Genomic DNA, 27,376 nt, shown 5'->3' with positions numbered 1-27,376 from the left:
CCTTATAGAGGGTTACAACTAACTGATACTGCTTTCAAGTAATGCTGTATTCCTGTGGTGAGTAAGGTAATTCGAGGTCCTGGGGAGAGTTAGGGATAAGATCAGCAAGGCGCTTGCAATTTTTCTGGTATTGCAGGCGCCAATAGTCTATGGTAACCGCATACCATCAGGTGGGCCGTACCCTTTATTGGTCACCCAATCCACTAGGTTAAGACCTGTAGGTCATACCACTAGGTATAAAAAAACGAATGTGCTTTAGACCACACGACTGAAGTAAAACTATCGAAACGTAACTCTCTATCTATCTTCACTAACTTATATCTCCCTCTCAACTTACGTTCGCCTCGCCCTATCACACTTTTCGTAACGGTCTCGTCACGCATTCGCCAGCTTACTCACCAAGTTAAGCGTGCCTAAAAAAGTTTTACTTCAAAAGAGGAAAACATTGTCTCGTTTTTATAAACTCTAAAACTAATTATATTTGTAAGATGCTCATTTTAAATAAATAAATAAATAAATATCTACACATTACACACACGGTCGTCTGTTGCTACAGTAAGCAACTTAATGCTTGTCTAATAGGTAACAGCCGATTGGTATATAGCTACATTTTTTTTCGATAAACATACTTATATGCATATATAAATATATAAATAAATATTTATATTACACCCAGACTCAGTTTGGGAATCGAACCCACAAACCTTGGAGCAGAAGGCAGGGTCACTACAAACTGCGCCAACGGGCTAGTCAGAATCTCTGAACAAAAAAAAAACTGGCAGTATATTCAATTGTACCATTATAAAAAATAAAAATTTAAATAAAAAAAAGAAAAAATAAGCTAAACGAGCACAAAATAATTATTCAAAACGCCCATTACAAGTAGATACAGCAGAACTAAATATACAGAAAGGATGAATCATTATTTCATAAGCGATCACCCAACAATAGTCTAAGGGAATCGATTCGATCCAATTAGTATGTATCGAATACCGTTACCTGATACAATAAGAAAGAGCGGATGAACGGATGATACCGGCAACCGGCGACCGGCGACCGGCAACCAACGATCCGGTAAACTCTCGTTTATTTTGCATCCACTAACAATGTCATTATGTAAATCGTCACGACTCAATCAATCGACATCGAGAGTGTATCGAGATGTCTGATCGGTTAATTATTCTGTGTTCGAATAATGATCGGTAAATCGATTTTGTTTGTTGAATATTGTTTATATAATTAGTAGGAGGCGCGGACGCCGGTAGCCGTGTAGCGGATAGATGCATGGGTTAATTTAAGATGCGATGGCTGACGCATGACGCTTTAGTTTTTTTTTTTTTTTTAATGATACTCCTTTCATTAATCCGTCTTTAAGCATCTTCATTGTGTTTAATTAATATTTATTCATTTATTCAAGTCGTTATTTTTTGTAATTGTTTTTTTTTTTCTTTTATAAGTGACATCGTTTATGTGTGTACTTTTTTTTTTAAAACAGCCAGATATTAAGTGTGAACCAGAGCTATAATACCTTATATGTTTGTAGAAGCGATACGTCGTAAAACGAATCATTATTTTTCTATATTTATACAGAGTATCTTACAAATATTATAACTGCATACATTTGAGTGGATGCGTGTCACTCTTTCAAGCAAAATATATTAAACCGATTTTAATGAATTTTAATACGCAAATAGCTCCATCCAAAACAATTTATAAATTAAATTTGATCCCAATAGTCCTGAGGAATATAAAGTTACAGGAAAGACAGACACCTCGACGTGCAGTTGTTTGAGATTCTTTTACCGAAAAACTATTTAACCGATTATAACAAAACTTAATATTTAGATAGACAACAATCTAATGAATATGTGGACTAACTTTCATACCAATATTTCCGCAGAATCGCACGTTACACACGTAAAACCTCGAGGCTAAACTAGCTATAACTAAAATTATTAGACATTTTCTTCAGACACCAGTATTTTTTGGTAAGTTTAAGTAATAAATACTGTATAAGTACAAATAACTGGTTTTTCGTTAATATTAAACATAACCGGTGTATATTTTTTAATTTGATCGACTTCAAAAAAGGAGGACATACTCAATTCGACCGTATATATAATTTTTTTTTTATGTATGTTCGGGGATAACTTAGTCGTTTATAAACCGATTTAGATAAATCTTTTTTTGTTGGAAGGGAGATATGCGTGGTGTGGTACCAAGATAAGGAAACCAGGATCTGATGATGGGATCCCAGAGAAATCGAGGGAAACTCTCGAAAATCCGCACAACTTTTTACTGGGTGTAATAATTTTGATGATTTTTAATTGAATCGAAAGCCGATGTTTATCATGTGGTCACATTTAAATTTCATCGAAATCTGATTACAACTTTTGGAGTAATCTTTGATAATGCGTATTTACTTGACTAATTTTTCGTCGACCTACGTTGTACTGCTTGTCGATATAATTGAAGTCGGTTTTTTTTTCGTTTGCCTGCAAACACACTTAGAACGTATAAAATTATTACTGTAACTTTAGTACACCAAATTCTTAAATGATAACCTAATATCATAGATACATAATTTCGAGACATACTTAACTTTGAGTTATCACCTTTGCTGTCATTGTAATCTTATAAGTTTATGACAGTGACATTTATCGAACAGATAGAGGTTTTACATTATAAGTACAATTTTGTACATAATTTAGTTATTGGTATGAATATATTGTTTATTTTTATTATTGTTTGTGATGTTTTGTTGGTGAAGGGCCGTTTGGTTTCGTCAGACTTTTATATTCGTTTGGTTTGTCTTTGGATGACAGATTATTAAATTTATAATTTTAAAATTAATCGTTAATGAACTTGTATAAAAATATTCTGAACAAGAAATTATGTTTTATTATTTTTTTTAATGTGTTCTTTATTCGAATAATTTTTGAAATTGAAATTTAACCAAAAGGTACCATACATTCTTTAACTATGACGACGCATCGCCGCAGGGGTATTACACTGGGTGTTGATCTGTCGGTCGCGGGTTCTTTAGGGGTTTGTACCTCTAACACACCAATATATGTTGGGGTCGTTGACTGTGTGACATTAAATTATATTATTTTATAAGTATTATATGTGTTATAAATGTTCTATAATCTTCATTACGCTATACGCCATTTACTTATGATAATTATAATTAAAATAAGTAGCTTTCACTAGTGCAAAGATAGTGCAGTGACGTCAATATCACGTCAAAAAGAGAAGACACAAACGAATCTAATTTACCTATGATTCGGTAGCTTACAAAGAATTTCTAATCGGATAATTATTTTCTTGTATTCCTTATTACCGTCAAGGTATGTCAAAGAAAATTAAATAAAAATACAAGAAATGGAAGAATGGCGGTACAAAGTTCACCGGGTCGTTTTGTATGTAATAATTCTTGACAGACTTGATGAAGCTTAGACAATTAACTGACAGATAACAGATAAAATCCAGGATAATATTTCCTAGAATATCCTTATCTAAGGAGTTTTAAATTAGAAATAAATAAATTACGCAGGCTTTACATAGGCTTCAATGTTGCATTAACTCTATCAGATGGAAGTCATCAATTCATCACTTGATAGCAGCACAGCCTGATACAGTCCACTGCTGGACATAGGCCTCCGCAAGTTCGTGCCGAAAACGGCGTGAACTCATATGTTTTGCCCATAGTCACCACGCTGGGAAGGGTTGGTGACCGCAGGGCTGGCTTTGTCGCACCGAAGACGCTGCTGCCCGTCTTCAGACGGAAGTACATTACAAGTATTTTAATTTCAAAATCAAGTCCATACCACAGATTTCCACTATACTACAGATATTTCGAATTTTAAATTCAATCGCTCTCTATTGACCACGAAATGAATCACAATCCATTAAATAATAAAAGTTGTTGAGCGTAAATATATCAATAGAAAGTCTGGTTACATTCTAGTATACCTAGACACGTAACGCCTTTATAACAGCATTATCTTGACAAATCACAGGAAGCCGGGATCTATCAATCATAATAACTGGTAGTACGCCCCAATTTATCCGCAGGAAACTGACGAATCAAATATTTATAAGGCTTAAGACGTCCTGCTCGATTATACCTAAGTTATATTATTATCGAGGATGGTACGGCGTTTGTTTTATCTTAGGGTTTGATGTTAAGAATTGTCTTTATAAATTTGTCTTTTTTTGTGTAAATTCATAATGTTTAACCGCTACGTACTATTTCATAGTTATTTAATGTCCATTACCGTCTATTTTAACGGTATTTATAGTAAAACGGTAAATGATATAAAAGTTATTGTAATCCCATTATTACATGAGCTCTACCCTATAATTTACGTTTGACGTTATTTAGGACTAGCTTATTAGCACAGTGTGCGGTAGTTCCCGTCCTTACTATGGGGTGATTCACACACATGTATTTACTTATATATGTAAGTATTATTTATAAGTTAATAACCAAAATGAAATAATCAATAATACTGATTTTAATAATAAATACGTGATATACGAAGTGTATATCACGTATATTACGTGGAATTAAAGGAACGTATTTAGGAGTCGAACGCTCTATATGTTATTATTATATATTATTATTTGTTCAATACCGACGTGTATCAAAACTAAACCTACAAATTATTTAGTAATTCATCATCCCATTAAAACAGAATTTGAAATAATATTATCAATATTATGAAGGTTGTTTTGCAAAACTGTACGAAATAGGGCGAACGTGGGCGGACGAGAGTACCAATGTGCTGACATCTAGTGGCGGCTACGGGAAAACTAAAACCTTCATAACCTACTTTAAAAATATTAAAGTTATTGAAATGTCAATAAGACCGATAATTATCGATGCAAATAGAGTAAAAACAAATATATATTGTCATTTAAGCTTATTGGAGTAGACAGGAAAAAAAACCTTTTTCGTCTGATTTTTCAATATATTTTTCTTTGGCTTGGCTTTAGTTTTTACTAATATATTTTTGGTATAGTTATTAGGTGTTATGTGTTGTTATATAATTATTTTTTAATCCAACTATTATACGATAATAACGTGAAATAAAATGAAAAACTTTATGACGTACGAAATTAAATTAAAAACTCGTAACCAACCATTAAAATGCAACGTGTAATGATTTACAGTTTTATAATTAGCTAATCGAACGGATTTGATTAGAGCTGATACCCGGAACTGTCTAATTAACGCACCATCGTATTATTTATGGTATATTTATAATAGCATGTTTACTAATATATATTTTTTATAAATAAACTATCTAATACTCGCGACTTCGTCTGCGTAGCTCATTATTTTGACAGTGTATTTTAAGTTCAAGGAAAATAATATCGAAAATCTTTACAGCAAAATATCCAGCACTAAATAAGTAATGTTACAACTATTAATTAAATTCATTCGTGTTTTTATTGAAGAGTTAAAAAATGTATATTTAAATGAAAAATAAATAAATAAGGAACAAAAAGACACGCAGAAATCTTTAAATATGAGTGTTGCGAAAAAAAATTCACATCATTCCTTAAATATGATATTTTCTACTTATAAAATTGAAAATGAAAAAATATATATTCCTCGCCGTTTAACCTGCTTTTGCATTCAATCAATATATAGACTATACATTATACAAGGCATTACATACTTAACATGAAATAGAAATAAATTTATATATTAGTTCTCTAAATATATATTACTATATAATTATTCTCCTACATGGGGAAAGAGGCCTATGCCCAGTAGTGGGATATTACAGGCTGAAGCGTATATAATTATATATATTGCACTCAAAAAAACAAACTTACTTTTTATTTTAATACAAATTTAGTATCAACGCCTTTTCTTTTCGCTTTATTTTTAAATTATATATAAATATATAAATCGTTTTGTATGTCTGGACGTCTCGGATCGGGTCCCAGTGACCCGATGGTAATTGAGTGTCAATTGACGCGACAGACAGACACTAATACGATCTGCAATGCTAGACATGGGAAACTACAATACTCTTTACTGGCCATAACTCGTGGTTTTGCCTGCATATTTATCTATATTATTTAGTGGTAATGTTGAGACAAAAAGTTGCCTATATATTATTTTATCTAGTAATTTTGATGTGTATACTAAGTTTGACCTAAATCAGTATTAAGTAATGATGTCAGAGAACAACAAACGTTTATCAAAAATGTTGCAATTAATAAGTTTACGGCGGCTTCCAATAGGTCTCTGGTTTTGTCTAGCGATAGGTTACACAATTTGTATTGAGCTAACATCAAAATTAAAATTTTGACGTTACTCCACTTGGTTGGTCCACACGTTGGACTATCTTTAGTAAGCAAAATCAGAGGTATATAGAGTATCGAAACTGGCCGTTAGGAGATTTTGTACATGTGTAACTATTAAATAACAAGATTAAATGTTAGGTATTTATTTGTTTTTACACTAAATCAACTCTACCGGAAATTTAATTACATTTCATTTTCATTTCATTCTACCTGTGTGAATTTATGATTGATTTTTTAATTGCTTAATCATCATTTCAGTCTGCCACAGTCCACTGCTTGACACAGGTCTCCACAAGGTCACACCAAAAATGGCGTGAACTCATGTGTTTTGCCCATAGTCACCATGCTGAGCAGGCGTGTTGGTGACCGCAGGGCTGGCTTTGTCGCACCGAAGACGCTGCTGCCCGTCTTTGGCCTGTGTATTTCAAAGCCAGCAACTTTCTTAATATTTACATTCTAATTGATTATGAAAAAAATGTAAATTAATTTAATTTTGATGAAAAATGTTCCAAATGCCGTGACAAATCAAAGTTAAGAACTAAGCTAGTAGAACAAAGCTAGCTATTATAGTTTTCAAAAGTAAAACCACTTTTTTAATGCAACACCAGACATAATCCGTTGTTGTTACAAGGTATCTCGAAATGGTAACGATTTCCTTGTACGTTCATAGGTAGGACTATTGCAAAAACAACGACATTTGTTTAAGGGCTACAAGCAGGGAATGTGATGGAATGACGTATGAGAGCTACACGTAGGTCCTATTTTGATCTATCTAGATTTTTTTGTAAACTTGATTGTAGTCGATTAGAGATAATAGCCTACCTAAAAAAGTGTAGTCAGTAAGGATATGTCAAAACTAGCTATTAATGTCTTGTAAAGTTTCGCCTGTGTTCGGCTTTATGTGTATATGTATATGTATATAACATTCTTGTAACATCTCGCCTTATATTAGAAAATAATAGTCTTTAGCCTTCCTCGAGAATTTTTTAGCTAAAAACAGTAGTTCCTGATATCGTATTATTTTGGCAAATTTTCTTAGAAAAAGTATAACTCCTGATATCGTATTATTTTGTAAATTTTCTTAGAAAAAGTTGAACTGAGGTAGGGCACAGCAGGAATTTCTCGCTCAAAATATGAAGTAGCCCGACTGGGAAAGTACCTCGACCTTACAGAAGATCACAGCTAAATAATACTGCTTTCAAGCACTATTGTGTTCCTGTTGATGAGTAAGGTGACCAGAGCTCCTGGGGGGATTGGGGATTGGGTCGGCAACGCGCTTGCGATGCTTCTGGTGTTGCAGGCGTCTATAAGCTGCGGTAATCTCTTACCATCAGGTGAGCCGTACGCTTGTTTGCCGAACTAGTGATATAAAAAAAAAACTCAGTTCAATGATTCCTACAGTAACCAAATTTCTGCAGTATTGTTTGACTCAAAATACAGACTCAACTTGTAAAGCTTGAAACCTCAAGCTTTTCTGATTCAAATATACTTAATTACTAAACGAAAATTAATGATTTACATCACTTTACTCGTCACTGCTTATAGCCCTTATTAATAAATCGCGTTTTAACTTCGCTCATGTCGCATGTAGATATCATAGCGGAGTTTGTATTATAATCTGGATTGTTTTTTTTTAATGTATATATAATTAAAAATGTATCTTAAATTAAAAAAAAACTGTTTCCGAATAACCTTGTTTTTTTGTCAGCACCTATCCACAAACAATATTCGTTTCAAAGTTACAAACAAAAAAAAAACAAACAAAGTCGAACGTTTAAGATAATCGCAAAACAATTACTGACATTGCTAATACGTGACGTCACCGCTCGCGTGTTGATTCTAAAGCAATAACTGTCAAATTGATGTATGACCAGGATGGTAGCTGAGACTAGTGCATACTGATCGACTGTTAGATGAGGATAATCGATTCCTGACAGTGTATATGAAGCCTTATTTTAAATTCACTGATATTATATAAAAGTTTAGATGGATATTTGTTACTCAATCTTGTCAGAATAAATCAGCAAATTTAGGAATCATATCAGGAAATTTAGGGTCATAAAAAGGATAAGACCACAATTCATCCTGAAAGTGGACAGGGAGCTCTCTAAAAGATAGATTTTCACGTGAATGAAAACGCATGCACCAGCTAGTATCGAGTATTTATTGATAGTGCAAATTAAGACTTATTTAATATGAAGCTGCCAAAAAAAAAATTTGAATTTAGAAATTGTTCGAAAATTAGAACAGTATTAATAAATTTTGTCAACTAGGCTGTATGGATTATAGTCCTTTGTCCCTATTGGGGATACATTTCAAAACAACATATATTTTTTCATCGCATTATGTGACTGTATATGTGTGATTATCAAAACGGTGTATGAATAAATTTTCAGATAATCACTTTTAAATTAGTTTTTTTTTTTTCACAATTGTTGCATGTGAATTTTTTTTTTATCGCTGGCAACAAGAAAGAGTATTTAGTACGTTTAAACGATTATTAACTTCTTGTTTCTAGATATCGCATGAAGGTTTACGGTCCAATGACCTTCGCTGGTAAAACCTAATGGGTTTTGTTAAAAAAAAAATAATAGAAATATCATTCAAAGAGCATTGTTTAAAAATGCAATATATGTATGAGTTTCAGTTTAATTGAAATTGAGTTTGAACGGAATTAAGGAAATACCTTTTTTTATATGTTTACTTTTGAATATCTATCTATAACCAACTAATAAATTAATACACGAGAAAATATCAGCACCAAGCAAAGGTTACAATATATATTATACTCATAAGAATTACAAGACTCAAAATTTAAATGATGCCACGTGACCCACCTTTCGATTAAAAAAAAGGATCAACAAAATCGGTGCACACAGTAAAAAGTTATCAGATAACACACATAAGAAATACAGTCAATTTTAGAAACCCCTTCCTCTTTTTAAATCGGTTAAAACGCAAAATAGTTGTAAGTCCCAAGGAAAACCGCATGATCACGTCTAACTTAACATAAATAGGAACATTTATCGATGAACATAAATATTATTCTAGGTTATGAATTCTTAACGTATTTATGAATGTATTAATTCGCTCTATGTCAGCTAACAATGACAATTAATTTAAAAAAATATATTTATTTCCTAGAACTCTGTAGTTAACTTAGCGATACGAATATCATATTTTTAATACATCGTGATTAATGGTTTAACTTTTTTGTATATATTTTATAAATTTTTCCTCTAAAATTCGTTATATATTTTAATTTTATAAATGAAAATTATGATAAACAAGTAACGTAACTTTAAATTTATAGTCATTACTACTTTGGAAAATTTTATGAAAAAACATTAAAACTATAAATAAATATAGGTTCTTATTGAATTAACATTTGTAAAAAATTGTATTAACATAAAATATTGTAAGCTAAAAGCTTAATAATGTATTTTGACTTGGATGAATATAAAGATATACAAATATTTATTTATTTATTTACTCTTTATTGTATACCACAATATGCAAATACAAAATAATAATAATACAGACAACTTAAGAATGTGTAGTACAAGAGGCAGTCTTATGGCTAGTTAGCCATTTCTTCCAGACAACCCGAAATAGGAAATATACATCTATACAAAGAGTATATACTTCGTTATGTAGTTATAAACTAAACTAAGAACTGAAAAATGTCTACTGTGTTGTGACAAACAACCTAATACCTACATACATCCCAATTTCAAATTGGATGTGCTTCGTAAATTAGTAAAATCTTTACATAATAATTTTTGATAGTTCATCAACAAAATGTTTATATTGTTAATAATTTGCTGATCATAAATTATACCAATAATGAATCCTTCTAGGATCTTCAGTCTGGACTTTTAAAAACGTTTACAAAAATTTAACTCTTACATAAGTTAAGGCTCATTTACTCGATCTATATATAAATGAATCTCTATCTCCCTTGGTCGTGCCATCACGCAAACGGCTGGACCGATTTTACTAATTCATTTTTTTGTGTTTATTATTGTCAGGAGAAGGTTCTTATGAAAGAAAAAATTAAGATAATGGCGCAGAAATTTAGAAAACTTAAGATTACTCAACAACCATATGTTATTTCTAATCTAACCTTAGCGCTTTGGTCAAACTTTATATATATAAACTTTTTTAATGTAACCTCATGACGTTTGACATAGAATTGACAGGAGATTGATTATAACAGTCTTTTTTTTATTAATTATAACAATTCGAATTCAAAATTCATATTTAAGACAGGACGTCTGTCGGGTCAGCTAGTGAACATATAAATTCACTTATATTACTAGTATCAAGCTAGTTATCCAACTAGAACATCCCACCCAAAATTCGAACACTCTGTAAAAGTTTCGAAAGTACAAAAATTTACAACCAACTACCCTCATGTATAACAAATGTAATCTCGTTTTACGTATTCCAAAACGAACTTGCTAACTAAATTTTCGATTATAAGTAACTAAAATTAAAAACAAACGTAAAATTGTATTATAATATATTATTTATAAAAAGGTGTTAAATGTGACAATTTGAAATTACTGTTACTTCATTGTCATTTATTTTTTCTTCTTCTTCTTCTTCTTAAAATGGCTTTCAATAGTGCCAAATGAGCACAGATGATTTCGCCAATGTCACGTAGAATGGAGAATAGGAAAAGAGAAATTTGTTCACATATAAGTTATCTTAATGTCTTAATGGGAATAAAGGTCTGTAAACCTAAACCTATATGAGAAATTAATACCAATAATGTGGGTAAAATGCAAAGTGTCCGGTAGTTTGCAGATGCGTTGGAAATTGTTTTTGTGTGTGTATTATATGATTATACTCATAACAAAACATTTCATCAAAAGAACCTTCGAGTTGTCACCTTACAAAATAAAAAATTTTGATTATCGCAAAAAATGAAGCTAGCGCCCGATTCGGAATGTTGATTCTGCAGAGAAGAAACAGCAAAAAACTCCGCAGTTACTCATTAAAAAAAAACTGTGTAAAAGTATAAATAAGTAAGTATATACAATATATGGTACGAAAAAAATAAAATAAAAACGAAGTAACGAAGCAATTGCCTAAAATTCAAACAATTATAGGGCCCTAAAACGTCCTCAGATAAGGGCCCGTATCAGGAGAACCTTGAACTCGGCTCAGGTGATACCAAGTGTGAAACGAGCGTTTGAAATATTTAACTAACTCTATGTCTCTCTACTTGTGCAACAACAATTAAACAAACAACAAAATACATTGTTGTGACGCTTCTAATGAACCATCCCACCGCTAATAAGCGCTTAGATGCATTTGGAGTAACAGTGGTAAGGCTTTAGATTAAGAATTATCTAAGCTCAAAATTTGACCGTTTATCGACATAATTTCGTTGCAATAAAAAAACCCTAACCTATCTAACTTCAAAATGATGGTTCTTAATCTAAAGCCTAGCCGTAACAGTTAGTATTTAAATACACTGTGTCCCGCAGTTCATCACACATTAATTTGAGAAAAAAATAGTCTACAACCTTTCTAAGAAACGGGGTAACCAACACAAAATAATTTTTCAATGAAAAAACTAGAAGCTGCTGAGATTGGCGCGTTTAATATTGATATAGATATAATTTAAATCGACTAGCCCATTTGCGCATTTTGAATAGACCCTGCTTTACACTCTAGGGATGTAGGTTTGATCCCTACCCCCAATCTGGTTGTACTATATACGTATATAATTATGTATTTTAATATGTACATGATACTTAAGAAATATCAGTCAATTGTTACCTAAAACACAGGCATCAAGTTGCCTGAGGAATTGACTACCATTTGTGCATGGTAACGTATGTATTTATTAACTAGCTGACCCCGCAAACGTTATTTTGCCTAAATGTTATTAACCTTCTTAATCCCTCCCCCCTGTTTAACCTGTGGGTAGGAAAAATAGATGTTGGCCGATACTCAGACCTACCCAATATGCATACAAAATTTTATAAAAATCGATTCAGCCGTTTCGGAGGAGTATTGTAACTAGCATAGTGATACGAAAACAATTATAAACAACGAATAATATATAAGATAAATTCAATTGAATGATCAGTATGTAAAGATTATTATACAATTTTATCAATTTTGACAAACTCTTAAAGTTTCATATGTAATTTATAATTATGCACCATTATTTAATTTATTCATAACATATTTTCGTTTATTCATTCATTAAATTATTTCATTCAACATCAATATAATTAAGATAAATTTATTACATATCAATTAAAAGTTATATAATAAATAATGACTCAGAACACATGCTTTCCTTGTTTACCTTGTTACCTACGATAATATATTAATAAATTGTTCTGTCAGAAATTATATATATATATGCAGAAACATAAAAACAGTTAGTTACTAATATCAATAAACATTATTATATTGTTGATGAATTTAGATATAAAATAAAATTAGCATCAAATAAAATTACCATAAGCCAACTTACTGCACTGATTACTGTAGATGTGCCACTGGTGGGCCAAAAAGCTTTTTATCTAAAGGGGCTTAACCCGCCTAGCTGCTTCGCTGCGGTATGGTGATCAAGCATGTTTTAGAGCGTTATTTTTCACTATTGCATGAGGTGAGCTTTGGAGATAAATCTAAGAAACATTAGCAAGCTAAATTTATAATGAATTCCTTCCATTATAGCTATCATGTACCTTTAAATCTGTAATTGGTAGTTATAACGCTGATATTATTGTCAATATTTGATTGGTTTAATATCAATGATGAAAAATGTATGTCGTTTTGTTAATTTGTTTTAAACCCAATCAATAAATTAGTAAAATTAAAACTGCTTATAAAAAAACGTCTAAAATCCATCTCTTGAAGTATATAAGTATATAATCTCTATTATATTTAAAAGAGATGGTGATAAAAACGTTTACTCAAAGTGCGTAAGTTTGCGTACATATAATTTAAAGGATAATTCTCAAAAATCTTTGACAAACAGTTTATAAAACCACAAAAATAAATACACCGTCACGTCTATTATATTAAAAACTTTAAGCGACTTGACCTCAAATGTTTACGTCTTCAACACCTACGAATACCGAAGGAAAAAATATTAAAAAAAGACTAACAAAATATGAGGTAAGGTAGGACGCAACGGGGCGCCGCGCCGCGCACATAAATTGCCGCTCGCAGGCATCAAACCCGAACCCGATGATACACCTGCCTCATACCTTACCGCGAAACAAAAACCGAAACGAAATCTAATTTAGTTTATGCGATGTTTTTGTTGAATTAAATTTTTCCACTTGTACAGTAATCTCTTGTAACTTCGAAATAAAGAACCAAAATAAAATAATAATTATTTTTGCTAGCAAACGAAAAAAAACCAACTTCATTTACATCGACAAGTAATAACAACGTAAGTAGACAAAAAAAAATTAACAAACACACTAGTCGTCACTACGATTTTCGAGGGTTACCCTCGATTTCTCTGGGATTCCATCAACAGTTCCTGGTTTCCTTATCATGATACCACCCATGGGATATCTCCTTTCCAACAAAAAAGAATTATCAAAATCGGTTCACAATTGTCATTACAAAGTATAATATAATACTTATTGATTATTTAATAATAGCTAACATGAAGATACCAATGTTTCGGATGCAGATTCTGTTGATACAATTTGGTAAGAAATTCAATCTAAAATATAGTTACTATATACCATCTATTCGGAGTGTAGATTCCATAAAGCAAACTTGGCAATTACTCAACAATAGCACATGAAATAAATTAATAACAGTTTAATTTGATAATTGTAAATTCATTAACATCCTCCTACTAACTAGCCACTAAACTCGATTTATCATTTGTATTATCTAGTAATTTTTTTAGCTATTAAAGACATTTTAATATAATCATTGAACTTATTTATATCACCTTAAATATTAAGTTAGTTAATAGAATAATAATCTTTATAGAACTTCGAAGCTTAAAACTATAATAATTATAATTGTGTTTGCTGGAAAACGAAAAAAAAACCGACTTCAATTATATTGACAAGTACGTACGTACAACGTAGATAGACGAAAAAATATTGAAGTAAATACGCATTATCAAAGATTACTCCAAAAGTTTTTATCAGATCTCGATGAAATTAAAATATGATCACATGATAAACATCGGCTTTCGATTAAATTAAAAATTATCAAAATCGGTACACCCAGTAAAAAGTTATGCGGATTTTTGAGTTTGCTTCGATTTCTCTAGGATTCTATCATCAGATCCTGGTTTCCTTATCATGGTAGCAAACCAGGGATATCTTCTTTCCAACAAAAAACGAATTATCAAAATCGGTTGATAAACGATGAAGTAAGCCCCGAACATACAAAAATATATATATATATATGGTCGAATTGAGTAACCTCCTCCTATTTTGAAGTCGGTAAAAAAATACAATTTTCGTTTACTAAAGGATTACATCTAAAAGATGTATCTTTTAGCTTCAAAGCAGGCTGAAAACGTAAGCTCATTATAAGTACCATACATATTTAAAATTTAGACTAAACAAAGCCTCATCGTCTTTTATTTGTTAAAATTAATAAATCAATTTGGTCCTCAAGTTTTAAATTGTAAATATGTATAATATTTCAATAAAGTTTTTTTATAAAGCCTAATATTGTATACTTATGTAATAAACAACCGGGGAACTGGTATTTTTCTTTTTAAAAATACCACGCATTCAAAATGTAATTAAATGAATCTTCTTTCTGACTTTTGCTAAGACCAAATTACGTTACAAAGTCTTAGGTCTATACCAAACAGTAGCAGTTACAATTGAAACTTATTTCTTAAATAGTTTTTAATAAAAGTCCTTATATTAAACAATGATTGAATTAATGTGATAACGATTTAGTTGAACGATAATTTACAACTTTAAAAAAATGATATTGTTACTCTTAAATGTAATGTTATCCTGTTTCCATATTATAACATACTACAGAAAAAACATTATATATATTTTGGTAGATAATACGGTATTTGGTATATAATATTTACCCTGTATTATTAAGTAGACATATAATAAGTTCTATCGAGATGGAAGCCTACATCAATATACAGACTTACTACAGATTTTTATTATCATTATCGGTCGAATTTCTATTGTGTATGAAACAGACAAACACATATAATTATTATATAGATAACACATAATAAATTTATTTAATTCTATCACTTATAAATTGTCATTATACATATGTGTCTTTAATTGTACATAAAAAAATATTGTATGTGTTTTTATTTGTGTTAAAATAATAAAATTTCATAATTTCATAACATGTTATTAAATTATATAAAATACTTTTACTCGCGGCTTCACTCGCATTGATTTTTTTTAGTAAAAAGTACCCTATGTTACTTCTAATACTTCCAAGAATATTTGGACAAAGTTTCATGATGATCGGTTAAGTAGTTTTTGCGTGAAAGCGTTACAAACAAACTTCCATTCACATTTATAATATTATTAGGGAATATTAGGGATTAGGGATGGCTTTGTATTGTAAGTATACTTTATGTCGTTCACTTTTTTTTTTGATAATCATGAAGAAAATGATGTCGGAGTCGATGATTTAAGATAATCACCTTTTGTTTTATACTTATGATGTCTTAAAATAATCAAAAAGTTGCGCTAACAAGCCTTACATTATCATTCATTATTGTTTTACCTAAAACTCGTACTAAGTTCGGTCGAACCGCAATAACATATGACGATGCGCGTCTTTATAACACGAGACCCTCAGACTAGAGTATATTCAAAAAGTAACTGTCTCATTATATTATTACAATAATATCTGTCTGAGTGTGTAGAATGGAATAATAGTGGTTTTCAAATCGTGGCGATGTTTAGGTTTTTAATTTTTTTTAATTGATCCGGGGTATCTGGTTGGTTTGTGTTTAATAATTCGTGTGTTATTTTCTCCATGGAAAATGTAAGTACGACAACGAATGCCTGTTAATTGTTTGTTTTTATTTTGTGTTCTCATTTAAGTGGTGTAATTGTCTTTTTGAGACTAAATAATCTTTAAACCTTAATATCAAGGAAATGAAAATCATGATAAATATTGTCATATAATAAACTCGCTGTGCCCCGCGGCTTCACACGCTTTAATTTGAAGAAAAAATAGCCTATTAAATTCCTCGGTAAAAGGGCTATACAACACAAAAAGGTTTTTTTAATTCGAACCATTAGTTTCTAAAATTAGCGCGTTTTAACAAACAAACAAACTATTAATCTTTTATATGTATGGTTTTAGGTCAAAATATGATTTATGTTGCAATTAATTATATATTAGTATGTGTGTAAAGTATTAAATTTAAACGGTATTAAGAAATTAAGTGGTTGCTAAATTCTTTTTCTTTTAAAAGCTTATGCCAAGGTATGAACCACGCTGCTCCAATCCGCCAATCCTCATTGCAGCAGCGTGATGGATTAAGCTCTGATCCTTCTCCTACATGGGGAAAGAGGCCTAGGTCCAAGAGTAGGATATTACAGGCTGAAGCGAGCGAGCGATGAAATAAAGAATTTGATTTGAAAAATGTGTATTAAGATCAGAATTCATATTTAAATCAGTTTAGACTGAGAAAAGTAATCGTTTTTAAAACAATTAATCTTAAAGCCTATTAAATAAATAAATACATATATTTAACAAAAATAATAACAACAGGGGCTAATAGTTGTCCCGTCCATCGGTGTAAACACAGCAATAGGGGAACTTCGTTTAGTAGTTATTTGTTTGCTGTTATGCAAATCACTGACTACTTATATTCGACTACACTGTACACTACAGTACACTACGGTATACTAAATATCATATCAAAATAACGAGGTGAATTATTTTCCGTATTTTATGTATGAAAAAGTTATACTCGCCTAGTTTGTTGTTTGTTAAAAATGATAATGGTAATAACATATTTACTTATATCAATTACAATTATTTATAATGAATTATAATTTTAATTGTTTTTGAATAACATTAAGCGTATTGTCTATTTTCTATTTAAAAGTTCAAATGTTATAAATTCAACAAATTTTTATTCGAGAAATGAAAGATCAGTGTTTCAATATTTAGGGTACGGCCATTGTTAAATAAAATTAAAATCCATAATTTAATTTCCACAAAAATATATTTTAAAATCAATCATAATGCCCCAACAACAATCACAACATAAATACATGATCCAAGAAATTATAAAATAAATATAAATTGTTTCGTAATCGACACGAAAACGTAACAAGATAAAAATCATAGACAAAGTAAAACAATCATACAAATGAGAACTACATTTGTGTTTTTTTTTCCTCTTTAATCTAGTTTCACTAGGCAATCGAAACGCTTGATCGACCCCGAGGAATGTCATTTCGTCCCTGGCGGACACGTGAGGTTTTTGTTCGAACCATTCGCTAACTCCTTGCTTTTTCTAATGACAGGTGAAACTTATTGGCAGTCGACGGTGCGATGAGCCCAATCAATAAATTGCCCGTCAAAAAATAAAATGTATGAAAAAGTCAATGTTTGCTTTGCAATTGTTGCTTTCGTAAATTTAAAATGGTATTAAAATATAATATATATTTATTATACTTTAATTTATAACAGTCTTTATTAGAATAGAGCACACGTTTTTTTTTTTCATTAAACTGATAAAATTGATTCCAGATTTCTGGAAAATAATTAAATTTTTACTCTATGGTGTTATCATTTTTGATAGTAAAGTTTTAAAACGGTTAGAGATAATTGTAAATGTTGTACAATTACTATAGATTTAGAAGTAAGGAATTTTTGTAATATTGAAGCTGTATTATAAATTTACGTAATACAAATTAAAGGTCATTTTTTTATAATAATAAATCACGCGGCCCGCGCGGCAGGTAGCGTCCTCAGAGAACACGCATTAATAACAAAATGATCGATTTGTATAGCTGTTACTGTTACACACTGAATATTACTATAAGCGCACATTCATCGTTTATCTTTTTATAATATTGTAAAGATAGATAAAAGTTATCTTGAAGAAAAGAATAGATTTCCGATAGAAAAATAGTTACTTTAAATCATAACACAATTTAAATTTTTTTTAACTAAAATGATGAAGATATTTCTAATTTAGTCGACTTTAAATCAATCACTTGGAATTTGTTTCCTTTTATTTTATAAAAAGTTAAAGCTCACATAACTTTGAACAGCGCAAAAAGTAAATTCGAGATATATGTATGAAACGAGATCACTTTGTCACCTAATTGGGTACTTGATGAATGTTAAGTCGGGTAGGAATCTATGTTACTTGCGCTGGCTTGATTTGTGCGTCCGTTGTGCAAGTCGATTACTGGTCGCGCAACTTTTCGCTGTCGTACTAATCAGCTTAGAAACAGCTGATAGAATGAAATGTTTTATAAAAATAGACCCGATCTACTCACGGGGCATGTTCGTATTAGGAACGGGCCGTAATAGTATGAGCTTGGTAATACATTTCAGCTCGGCCGCGCGACCGATCTACCTGCGTCCAAAAAACAGTTGATAAAGTTGGTCGTTTCGACCGGGATGCACCAATAATACTACCAAATAAAATATTTACTCTGGTTTATTTAAATACTTAGATAATAATATAAAACATTTTAAGACTAATTATTCATTATTTACCTACGAGAGGCTGCACTACCACTGCCATCTGTTCGTTATTAGCCTAATATAGTTTATACAGTTATATACATATCAACTTGTCAACTTCGTTGAGAATAACGAATTAATTACATTTACAATATTGGGTTTGGTTCGATTTCGGCGAGCGCTGTGCACAGCACCGCACAGCGCCCGGCACACAACACTCGGAACTCGGTAGTCGGTACACAACACTCGGTACGGCTCGCACTCGTATCGTTACAACCAGGGATATTCCGGTATGGGTTATTTACCTTTATAAAACGGTACTTATCGAATCAAAATATCGGTAAGAGAATCATTCGGTAACCGAATCATATCGGTAATACAGTATCGAAATAAAGCGGTAGTAGGCATAACGTTCGCGTCGTAAGTTTAAGCGGGCAATTCCCGTTCTTGTAGCTGCGCTGCGCTAGCTCGGATTGCGGTCCGAACATACACCATATCTCTATCTCATTCGCTCCCGTGTGTTGCGTGATTTTACTTAAAACTTATTTATTTGTGATAGACGACAGGCCCCGGGCGTGGCGCGAGCAAGTTTTTACATGTTTACTATTAAGTCAAGAGTTGTTTAGCTTGCAATCAAGATTTACTTTAAAATAAAAGAATAACTTAAATAGGTGTAACTAATTGATTAGGAATAAGCTTAAAGTTTTAATTATAAAGTAAAAAAATACTCATTTCATAGTAACGTCTTTATTGTTGACAACAAATCAAAGTATTATATTTTGTTAATATATTATATTTTAATATCTACGATTTTATTTTTGTGTTACCCCCCTCCCCCCACATTAGGAATTCTAAACATTTTGAATATCATATCAAAAATTGACCGCTCCAGCGGGGTTCGAACCCGCGTCTCCAACTGACCGTGTCGGCGCTCTAGCCAATTAAGCTATGGAACGATGTCGCCGTTAGATCGAAATTTTTGATATGATGATTTTTATATTCGGTTTAAGCGAACCGTGGCACTGTCTATAGTGAGCTCTTTACAGAAACCCGTAACTATTCAAAGTTTCATATTACAATGAAAATCTTTGACAGAAGACGACACCATACTATTTTTAATATCTACGATTTTATTTTTGTGTTACCCCCACATTAGGAATTCTAAACATTTTGAATATCATATCAAAAATTGACCGCTCCAGCGGGGTTCGAACCCGCGTCTCCGACTGACCGTGTCGGCGCTCTAGCCAATTAAGCTATGCAAAGATTACGGGTTTACTTTTTTCATCTCTTTTTCGCGTTAATGTTTACATTACATATAACGAATAATTCAAAACAAAAAACTTAATTACTTTCATAGTTAAAGAAGCCAGTCTTATGAAAAACCAAGCATTATCAATAAAAGCAAAGGAACATTACATATTCTTCATTTCAAACGATGGCTCACAGATTTTGTCTCCCTCTGTTACTTCTCCGAATCATTTAAAACCGAAATACATAACGTTATATTTCGGTATTACAGTTTAATCGGTAACCGTTTTATTACGGTTTTGGAACCGAAATAAAACGGTAATCTTTTCAATCGGTAACCGATTCATACGGTAACCGTTTCAAACGGTTACCTTTATGAATCGGTTTGGCGAACCCTGGTTACAACACAGTACTCTACTCAGGCTAGCTTTTCAGTTACAATGAAACATGTCTCATGTGGGCCAACGACACGCGCGGAGGTCTAGGCGACCGGGACGCTCTTAATAGTCATAATTATATCTCAGTTTTTATAAAGAACATTTTATATATATCGTCATATACGTTGCAGTAACATTATTATTTTATATAAAAAAATACCTATTTATACAAGAATTAAGTACCGAAATTGGCCACAATTAATTATAAACGAAAAAGAAACAACAAAACAATCAAAAACAGGAATAAAACCATTTTGGCATCGTATCTGCTTAATTTTCAATAAATTACGTGAGCGGGCCGAGCGGCGCGGCGCGAGGCCGGCCGGCGCGCGGTCAGTCCGCGGCCGGCCCGTCGCGCCGCGCCGCGCGCTTCGTCGAGCACTTAAAATAAAAATTGCACCTATTGACTCAATCGTATTCCCTCACTAAACGAAGCTTCGACCCGATTCCCTCGCTTCACTTTCGACTCATCACTAATCGTAAGTTTACAGTAGTAGCAACGGTTTTATATTTAATCCACACCACGACGGATCTCCACCGACAGGCGGACATCGTGAACATCGTTAATTTATAATATCTATAAATAAATTCGATGAAATCGTCTCTCGTGCGAGGCGGTGCGGGCGCCGGCGCCGCGGCCACTACTTACCACACGGCGGCTCGGCGGCGAGCGCGCGGTCGGCGGCGCCCGGCGCGCGAACTGTCTCCGCATCACACACTACGAGGTCACTGGGTCCGCGGCCGCACGCCAATTAGAGAAACAACTGAAACTGGGCTTCGCGAACTATGTACAGGGCCCGGCGGCGCGCGTATGTACAGCTATGTACAGGTCCCGCGGGCGGCTAGTGCGGCTCCGCGTAGAAGGGCCGCGGCGGCGCCCACGGGGCGAACTGTTAGTGCGCCGCCAGCGTGTGGGCGCCCTGCAGGCCGTGCGGCGCGTGCGCGGCGTGCTGCGCGTGCGCGTGCTGGCCGTGCGGCGCGTGCGGCGGCGACAGCGCGGGCGAGTGCGCGTGCAGCGGCGGCGAGCCGTGCACGTCGTGCCCGTAGTGCCCGTGCCCCATGCCGTCCAGCATCTCCCCGCCCAGCGTGTTGGGCGGCGTCATCCTCTTCTCCTTCTGCCGCCGGTTGCAGAACCACACTCGGACGACCTCCTTCTCTAGCTGTAGACTGTCCGCGAGGCTGGTGATCTCCTGCGCGGAGGGCTTCGGCTGCTTGTGGAAGTGCTGCTCGAGCGCTCCCTTCACAGACACCTCGATCGACGTGCGCTTCTTCCGCTTCCGACCCTGTGCGGCTATTTTGTCGATGCTCGTCGGACTCCCCGTCGTCGAATCGGCTTCCTCGAGCCACTTCTGGAGCAGCGGTTTCAGCTTGCACATATTTTTAAAACTGAGTTGCAGAGCCTCGAATCGGCATATCGTCGTCTGAGAGAAGACATTTCCGTAGAGCGTGCCGAGCGCGAGACCGACGTCCGCCTGCGTGAAGCCGAGCTTTATGCGGCGCTGCTTGAACTGTTTGGCGAAAGCTTCCAAGTCGTCGCTGGTGGGCGTGTCTTCCTCGGGCTGGTCGCGCTCGAGCGCATGGTGGTGGTGCAATGGGTGCGGCGAGGGCTGTACGTCGCGCAACATATGGTGCTGGTGCATGGGCACCGGGTAGCCGCCGTGCAGCGCTACCGGGGAGCCGGCGCCGTAGTGCGCGGACACGACTGGCGCGTGCCAGCCGTGGCTCTGCAGGTGGCGGTGGTCGTGCGGCGCGGCGGGCGGCTTGACGTCGGGCTGGTGCGCGTGCGCGTGGTGCTGGTGCACGGCCCAGGGGTCGGCCGGCGGCAGCGAGGCCCAGGGGTTGAGGCCCACGGGCGCGCCCGGCGAGGGCGAGCCGCCCGCGTGCAGGTGGTGCTGGTACTTCATGTCGGCGGGCTCGGCGCTGCGCGGCGAGGCGGCGTGGTACCCGCCGATGCTGCCGAGATCCAGCTCTCCCGGCATATACGTGGTCGCCGCCATGGCGCCGTACCTCAGATCCACGGTGGACGGCGTCTTGCCGGCTCGAAGGCTCTCGAGCCTTCACCTGGCGCACTCTTTCGCGAAACAAGCGCGTCGAACGCGCGGCGCTTAGGTAGCGGCGGGGGCCACCTCACATCACCGGACTCGACAACGAGCGACATGCGCGTGCGTGCGCGGCGGCGGCACGGAGCGGACTGGGCTCGAGGCGGCGGCGGCGCGCCGCGCGCAGGCCCGGAGAGGGGCGGCCCCGCCCAGCGCCGCCCGCTAATGACGCTGTAATTGCGCGCCGCCCCGCGCGCCCCGCCGCGCCCCGCTCTACGTCGCTACAGCTCCGCGGCTCGCTCGCGCTCTATCACTCACACCTTGTTATTTACAAACATAATCGCTACAATTTCTGGGTCTTAGCGGAGCCGCTACTGATGCTTGATGAACGCTCACCACCTCCTAACACTCGAACCTGTCTCTACATTTTCTGCTAACTGTTTTTACTTTAAATGTCTACAATTACAATCGTATACTCATTGATTTTTAATAAAAAACCACATTTGCATTCACGCTTCCACCTCACATCCTAATATGATTCAGTGATAATTGATCTTAAAAGCAAAAGTTATTAACTGTATTCATAAATTACAATAATTCAACATTTTAATGAAGGTTTTGTTTGATTTTATAATTCGAATTATTACTACTGCTTACTATACATTCGCGTTTACAATACAAAATAACATTACCATATTTATTTTAAATTAAAATATAATTATGCGATTATGTTTTATTAATATAACGATGAATGAAAACGATAACACGGACACGTGTTAAAAGTAAAACTGAACAAGCGCTGTTTATAGTAAAATGGAAATTAGAAAATACATTTTTATAAATATAGACTAGTGGCTCGCGTCCATCTGTATATAAGTGGGCAGTAATTTTACAAATTTAGTTATGAATTATGGAAAATTTTAAATTTTATGTATTATCGTTGCGCAACTACCGGACTTCGAATCATGAAAAACTTGGTATTTTACAAGCAGTCGTTGCTTTATGAATGAAAATATTATAAATTCAAAATCAATTACAGATAAGTCGTCTTATGAATAATCGAAGTTGTACTGATTTTTTTTTACTGCTGTAACAAACATTGAATTTCTTAAGGTTGTACTTGTTATTTACACTGTGTATTAAAAATATTTAAGTTGTACATATTTTTGTAACATTTATTTATTGTTTAACTATTAAATTTTCTGTAATACTAAATAATAAAACATTACAGGTACCCATTTTGATATCCCAATTTTGGTTAGAAATACTATTAATAATTTTAATTTAATGGATTTATTTATATATTTTTTTATTTAGTTACACTTTTTATTATTTCAAAATATAATATATGTTATAATATAAATTTAAGTTTAGCTAATTCTCTGTCTTTGGTGATTTTAACTTAGAATGATAATGCTAGCGCCATCTAAGATTGAGTAGAGGAACTAAAATATTTTTTTTATTTTGTTCTTGACGAAACAACAATATCAACCAACATTAATATGCGTAAAATGTTGAATAAGATATTTTTTAATAATTATTAGAATCATACGATAGCAATAGTTTCTTTTTTTTCATTGTACAAAATTATTTATCATTATTTATGGAGCTAAAATAATAACGACGGCTTTATAGTATTTTAATATTCCAATTTTATTAAAATTAATATTAAAAGTATTACTGTGTTTATTAATTCACAGAAAAAAGTTTAAATGTTCATTCGCATTCAGTTTACAGATAGACACTCTTGCCATCTAGTGCTGCATAGCGGAACTAAGTAAAAGTCGCTCGGGCTGAAATTTCTTCACTCCTGTTACAATTAGCATATCCTTCCAATTTCACCGCTAGAGAGAGTTTAATAATTTTTCATTTTATAAAATATACGTAACTAATTATAATTTTATTAGAACGCCGAATAAAAAATATAATCTTATAAGAATGTTCCACCTTATACCCAAAAATGTATTCCGTTGAACAGAACAAGTCAATATTTTTTTTATGATTACAAAGAAATGCCAGTTTTTGTCGTGATTGCATTTTTTTTAATTTTACAAAATAAATTCTATAAAATTAAAAACAAAATAAGTAAAAAAATAATTAAAGATTGTCAAACCACTTAAATAGTAGTCTATGAAATCGAAAAGTTTTTTTTTACTTATCAGGGTATCCCAAGACATAAGGGAAAATTTGTTTTACGAAACCAAGTACGATGCACCCTCTATTTTTATGCTGTTTGACCTCATTGACTTAAATACTAAATATTATTGCGATTGGACAATGATAACCCGTGCAGACTTTATGCTAAACTCATGACATGAAAATCTGTACTGACTTACTATAGGAGGAATTAAGAAATTAATTTTTATTACTTAATTAAAACTCCAATACCCGAATAGTACATTTTTTACTTATCTACATTAAAAAACAATATAATTGTTCAAATTTTTTTTAGCATTTTTTACAATGAGAATAAATTTTCCGGTGTTCTTGTACGCAACGTAATAAAAATTGTTTTTGGTCATCCTCAACTGTGATTAATCCATGAAAGTCTTACATCAACCTAACTGTTCTTCCGGCTACATTGCTTACTACCCTCACTGCAGAAACTATATCTCAAGCTTCTTGAAACGAAGTATTATTTGACCACAATGTGGGACATTCATATAGAAAACTGTCTTCAATTTTAAGATGATTGAACAAGGACTTGCTTTCAACTTAAATGTAGTCAGAGATGTTTTTTTCTAAAACAAAATAAGAGTGTTAATATAAAAATTATGTGGTGTCATGTACACCAGGTAGGAAGGAAGTTCCCTCGGATAGTATAGAAGCAACAATATTTGAAAAAAAAAATGTTGAATTTTAGTTCTTGATGTTTTTTTAATTTTGTTGATTGGTTTTTAATTAAGTACATAAAAGTATTTAGGAAATTTAGTATTTTAGAAAATAACAAATACCGTAAAATAAAATAAATCAAACAAAATGATAATAATAATACAAACTATTAAGTGAAATAAAAAAACATGTGTCTTTATTTATTTTTGTCGACAGTATAAAATTACATAAATAATTTAAAAAAAAGTTTACAAGTAATATTTCAGTTTTACAAACGTCATATTATACAGTCGTGTGACTGATATTACGTCACTTCCGTTATATATTTTTCTTACGGTTTTAGTATCACATTTTTTTCAGTACGGTCGCCCAGCCAAATGTCAAGCCTGCCGTAAGGAACTTCGTTCCAAAAATATACTTTTGCAGTTATTCAAAGCGTATTTAATACTAGTTATGCCCTGTGGTTTCACCTGCGTTAATTTGAAGGAAAACCCTACTAAAATATGATATAACCTATAGCCTCGGTAATGGACTATCTAATACAATAATATCTCCATTTTCCATCACCTTTCTACCACCGAACCGCAAGGCATCGCATGAGTCTGCACCGCTATGTGGTTGATATCCCACGATCTCGCACTAAACGATTTGCTTCCTCGTTCCTAATACGCACCGCAAAAATTTGGAATGCCCTTCCGGCTTCCGTTTTTCCAACGAACTATAACTTGGGTATCTTTAAATCAAGAGTGAATAGGCATCTTCTAGGCAAGCGCGCACCACCTTAGGCTGCATCTTCACTTGACTTCAGGTGAGATCGCAGTCAAGCGCTAGTCTATATATTAAAAAAAAAAAAAAAAAAAAAATATCTAACTGAAGCAGGGCACAGCAGGAATTTCCTGCTCAAAATATGGAGCAGCCCGACTGGGGTAGTACCTCGACCTTACAGAAGATCACAGCTAAATAATACTGTTTTCAAGCAATATTGTGTTCCTGTTGGTGAGTAAGGTGACCAGAGCTCCTAGGGGGGTTGGGGATTGGGTCGGCAACGCGCTTGCGATGCTTCTGGTATTGCAGGTGTCTATAATCTACGGTTATCGCTTACCATCAGGTGAGCCGTACGCTTGTTTGCCGACCTAGTGACATTAAAAAAATACAAACAAACAAACGAAGAAACTTTTCATCAATATAATATTACACCTAATTTTTTTTTGTAATTCTTTCTCACAAATAAATAACAATACATTCATATTAATATGAAGTCCAGTACGATTTCTCATTAGTATTTAGTCAAAATATTATCTCGTTTCAATTGAGCAATGTGTTTAGTTATGGGGTTGGCAACAAACAGGGGGGTGAGCTAACGTTCTTTAGAGTCTAATAATACTGTTTTATTTATACTAAACAGTTTGTATACGCATTGTTGTATAGAGTTAACGATTTATAATTTAAATTACAATTATCAAAATATAGGTGTACTAGCGACCTCTGTCCGTCCATATTGTTTTACGCGATAAGTAGTCACCAACACATCATATACTAAAACTTATGGCATAAGTATTATTTCGAACAGTTAATTAGTTTTAATAAATAATAAATAAATAAATATTTACACAATACACACACGGTCGTCTGTTCCTAAAGTAAGCAACTTAATGCTTGTGTTATAGGTAACAGCCGACTGGTATATAGCTACATATTTTTTTTTTTCGATAAACATACTTATAAATAATACATATATAAATATATAAATAAATATTTATATTACACCCAGACTCGGGGTGGGAATCGAACCCACAACCCTCGGAGCAGAAAGCAGGG

At 33.9% G+C, this 27,376-nt stretch overlaps 1 protein-coding gene across 2 annotated transcripts in view; it reads right to left on the bottom strand.

Annotated features, from left to right (window-relative positions):
- LOC123654446 (silk gland factor 3) overlaps positions 1–22,699 on the bottom strand; it is a 33,094-nt gene extending 10,395 nt beyond the window's left edge. The window contains exon 1 of one of the 2 annotated variants that reach the window (XR_006743248.1): positions 8,130–8,191. Coding sequence is in view for 1 of the 2 variants with exons in the window: in XM_045590349.1 (XP_045446305.1) it covers positions 21,581–22,684 (1,104 nt within the window). In the remaining variant the exon portion in view is untranslated. Of the gene's footprint in view, positions 1–8,129; positions 8,192–21,336 lie in introns of those variants that run through there. The other variant, XM_045590349.1, reaches the window with a different exon arrangement.
- Between the last annotated feature and the right edge of the window lie 4,677 nt (positions 22,700–27,376).

The sequence above is a fragment of the Melitaea cinxia genome, chromosome 6, assembly GCF_905220565.1.
Source record: "Melitaea cinxia chromosome 6, ilMelCinx1.1, whole genome shotgun sequence".
In the NCBI taxonomy this organism is placed as follows: Eukaryota; Metazoa; Arthropoda; class Insecta; order Lepidoptera; family Nymphalidae; genus Melitaea; species Melitaea cinxia.
Note: the sequence above shows the minus strand (reverse complement) of the source record. Positions and strands in the feature narration are given on the sequence as shown.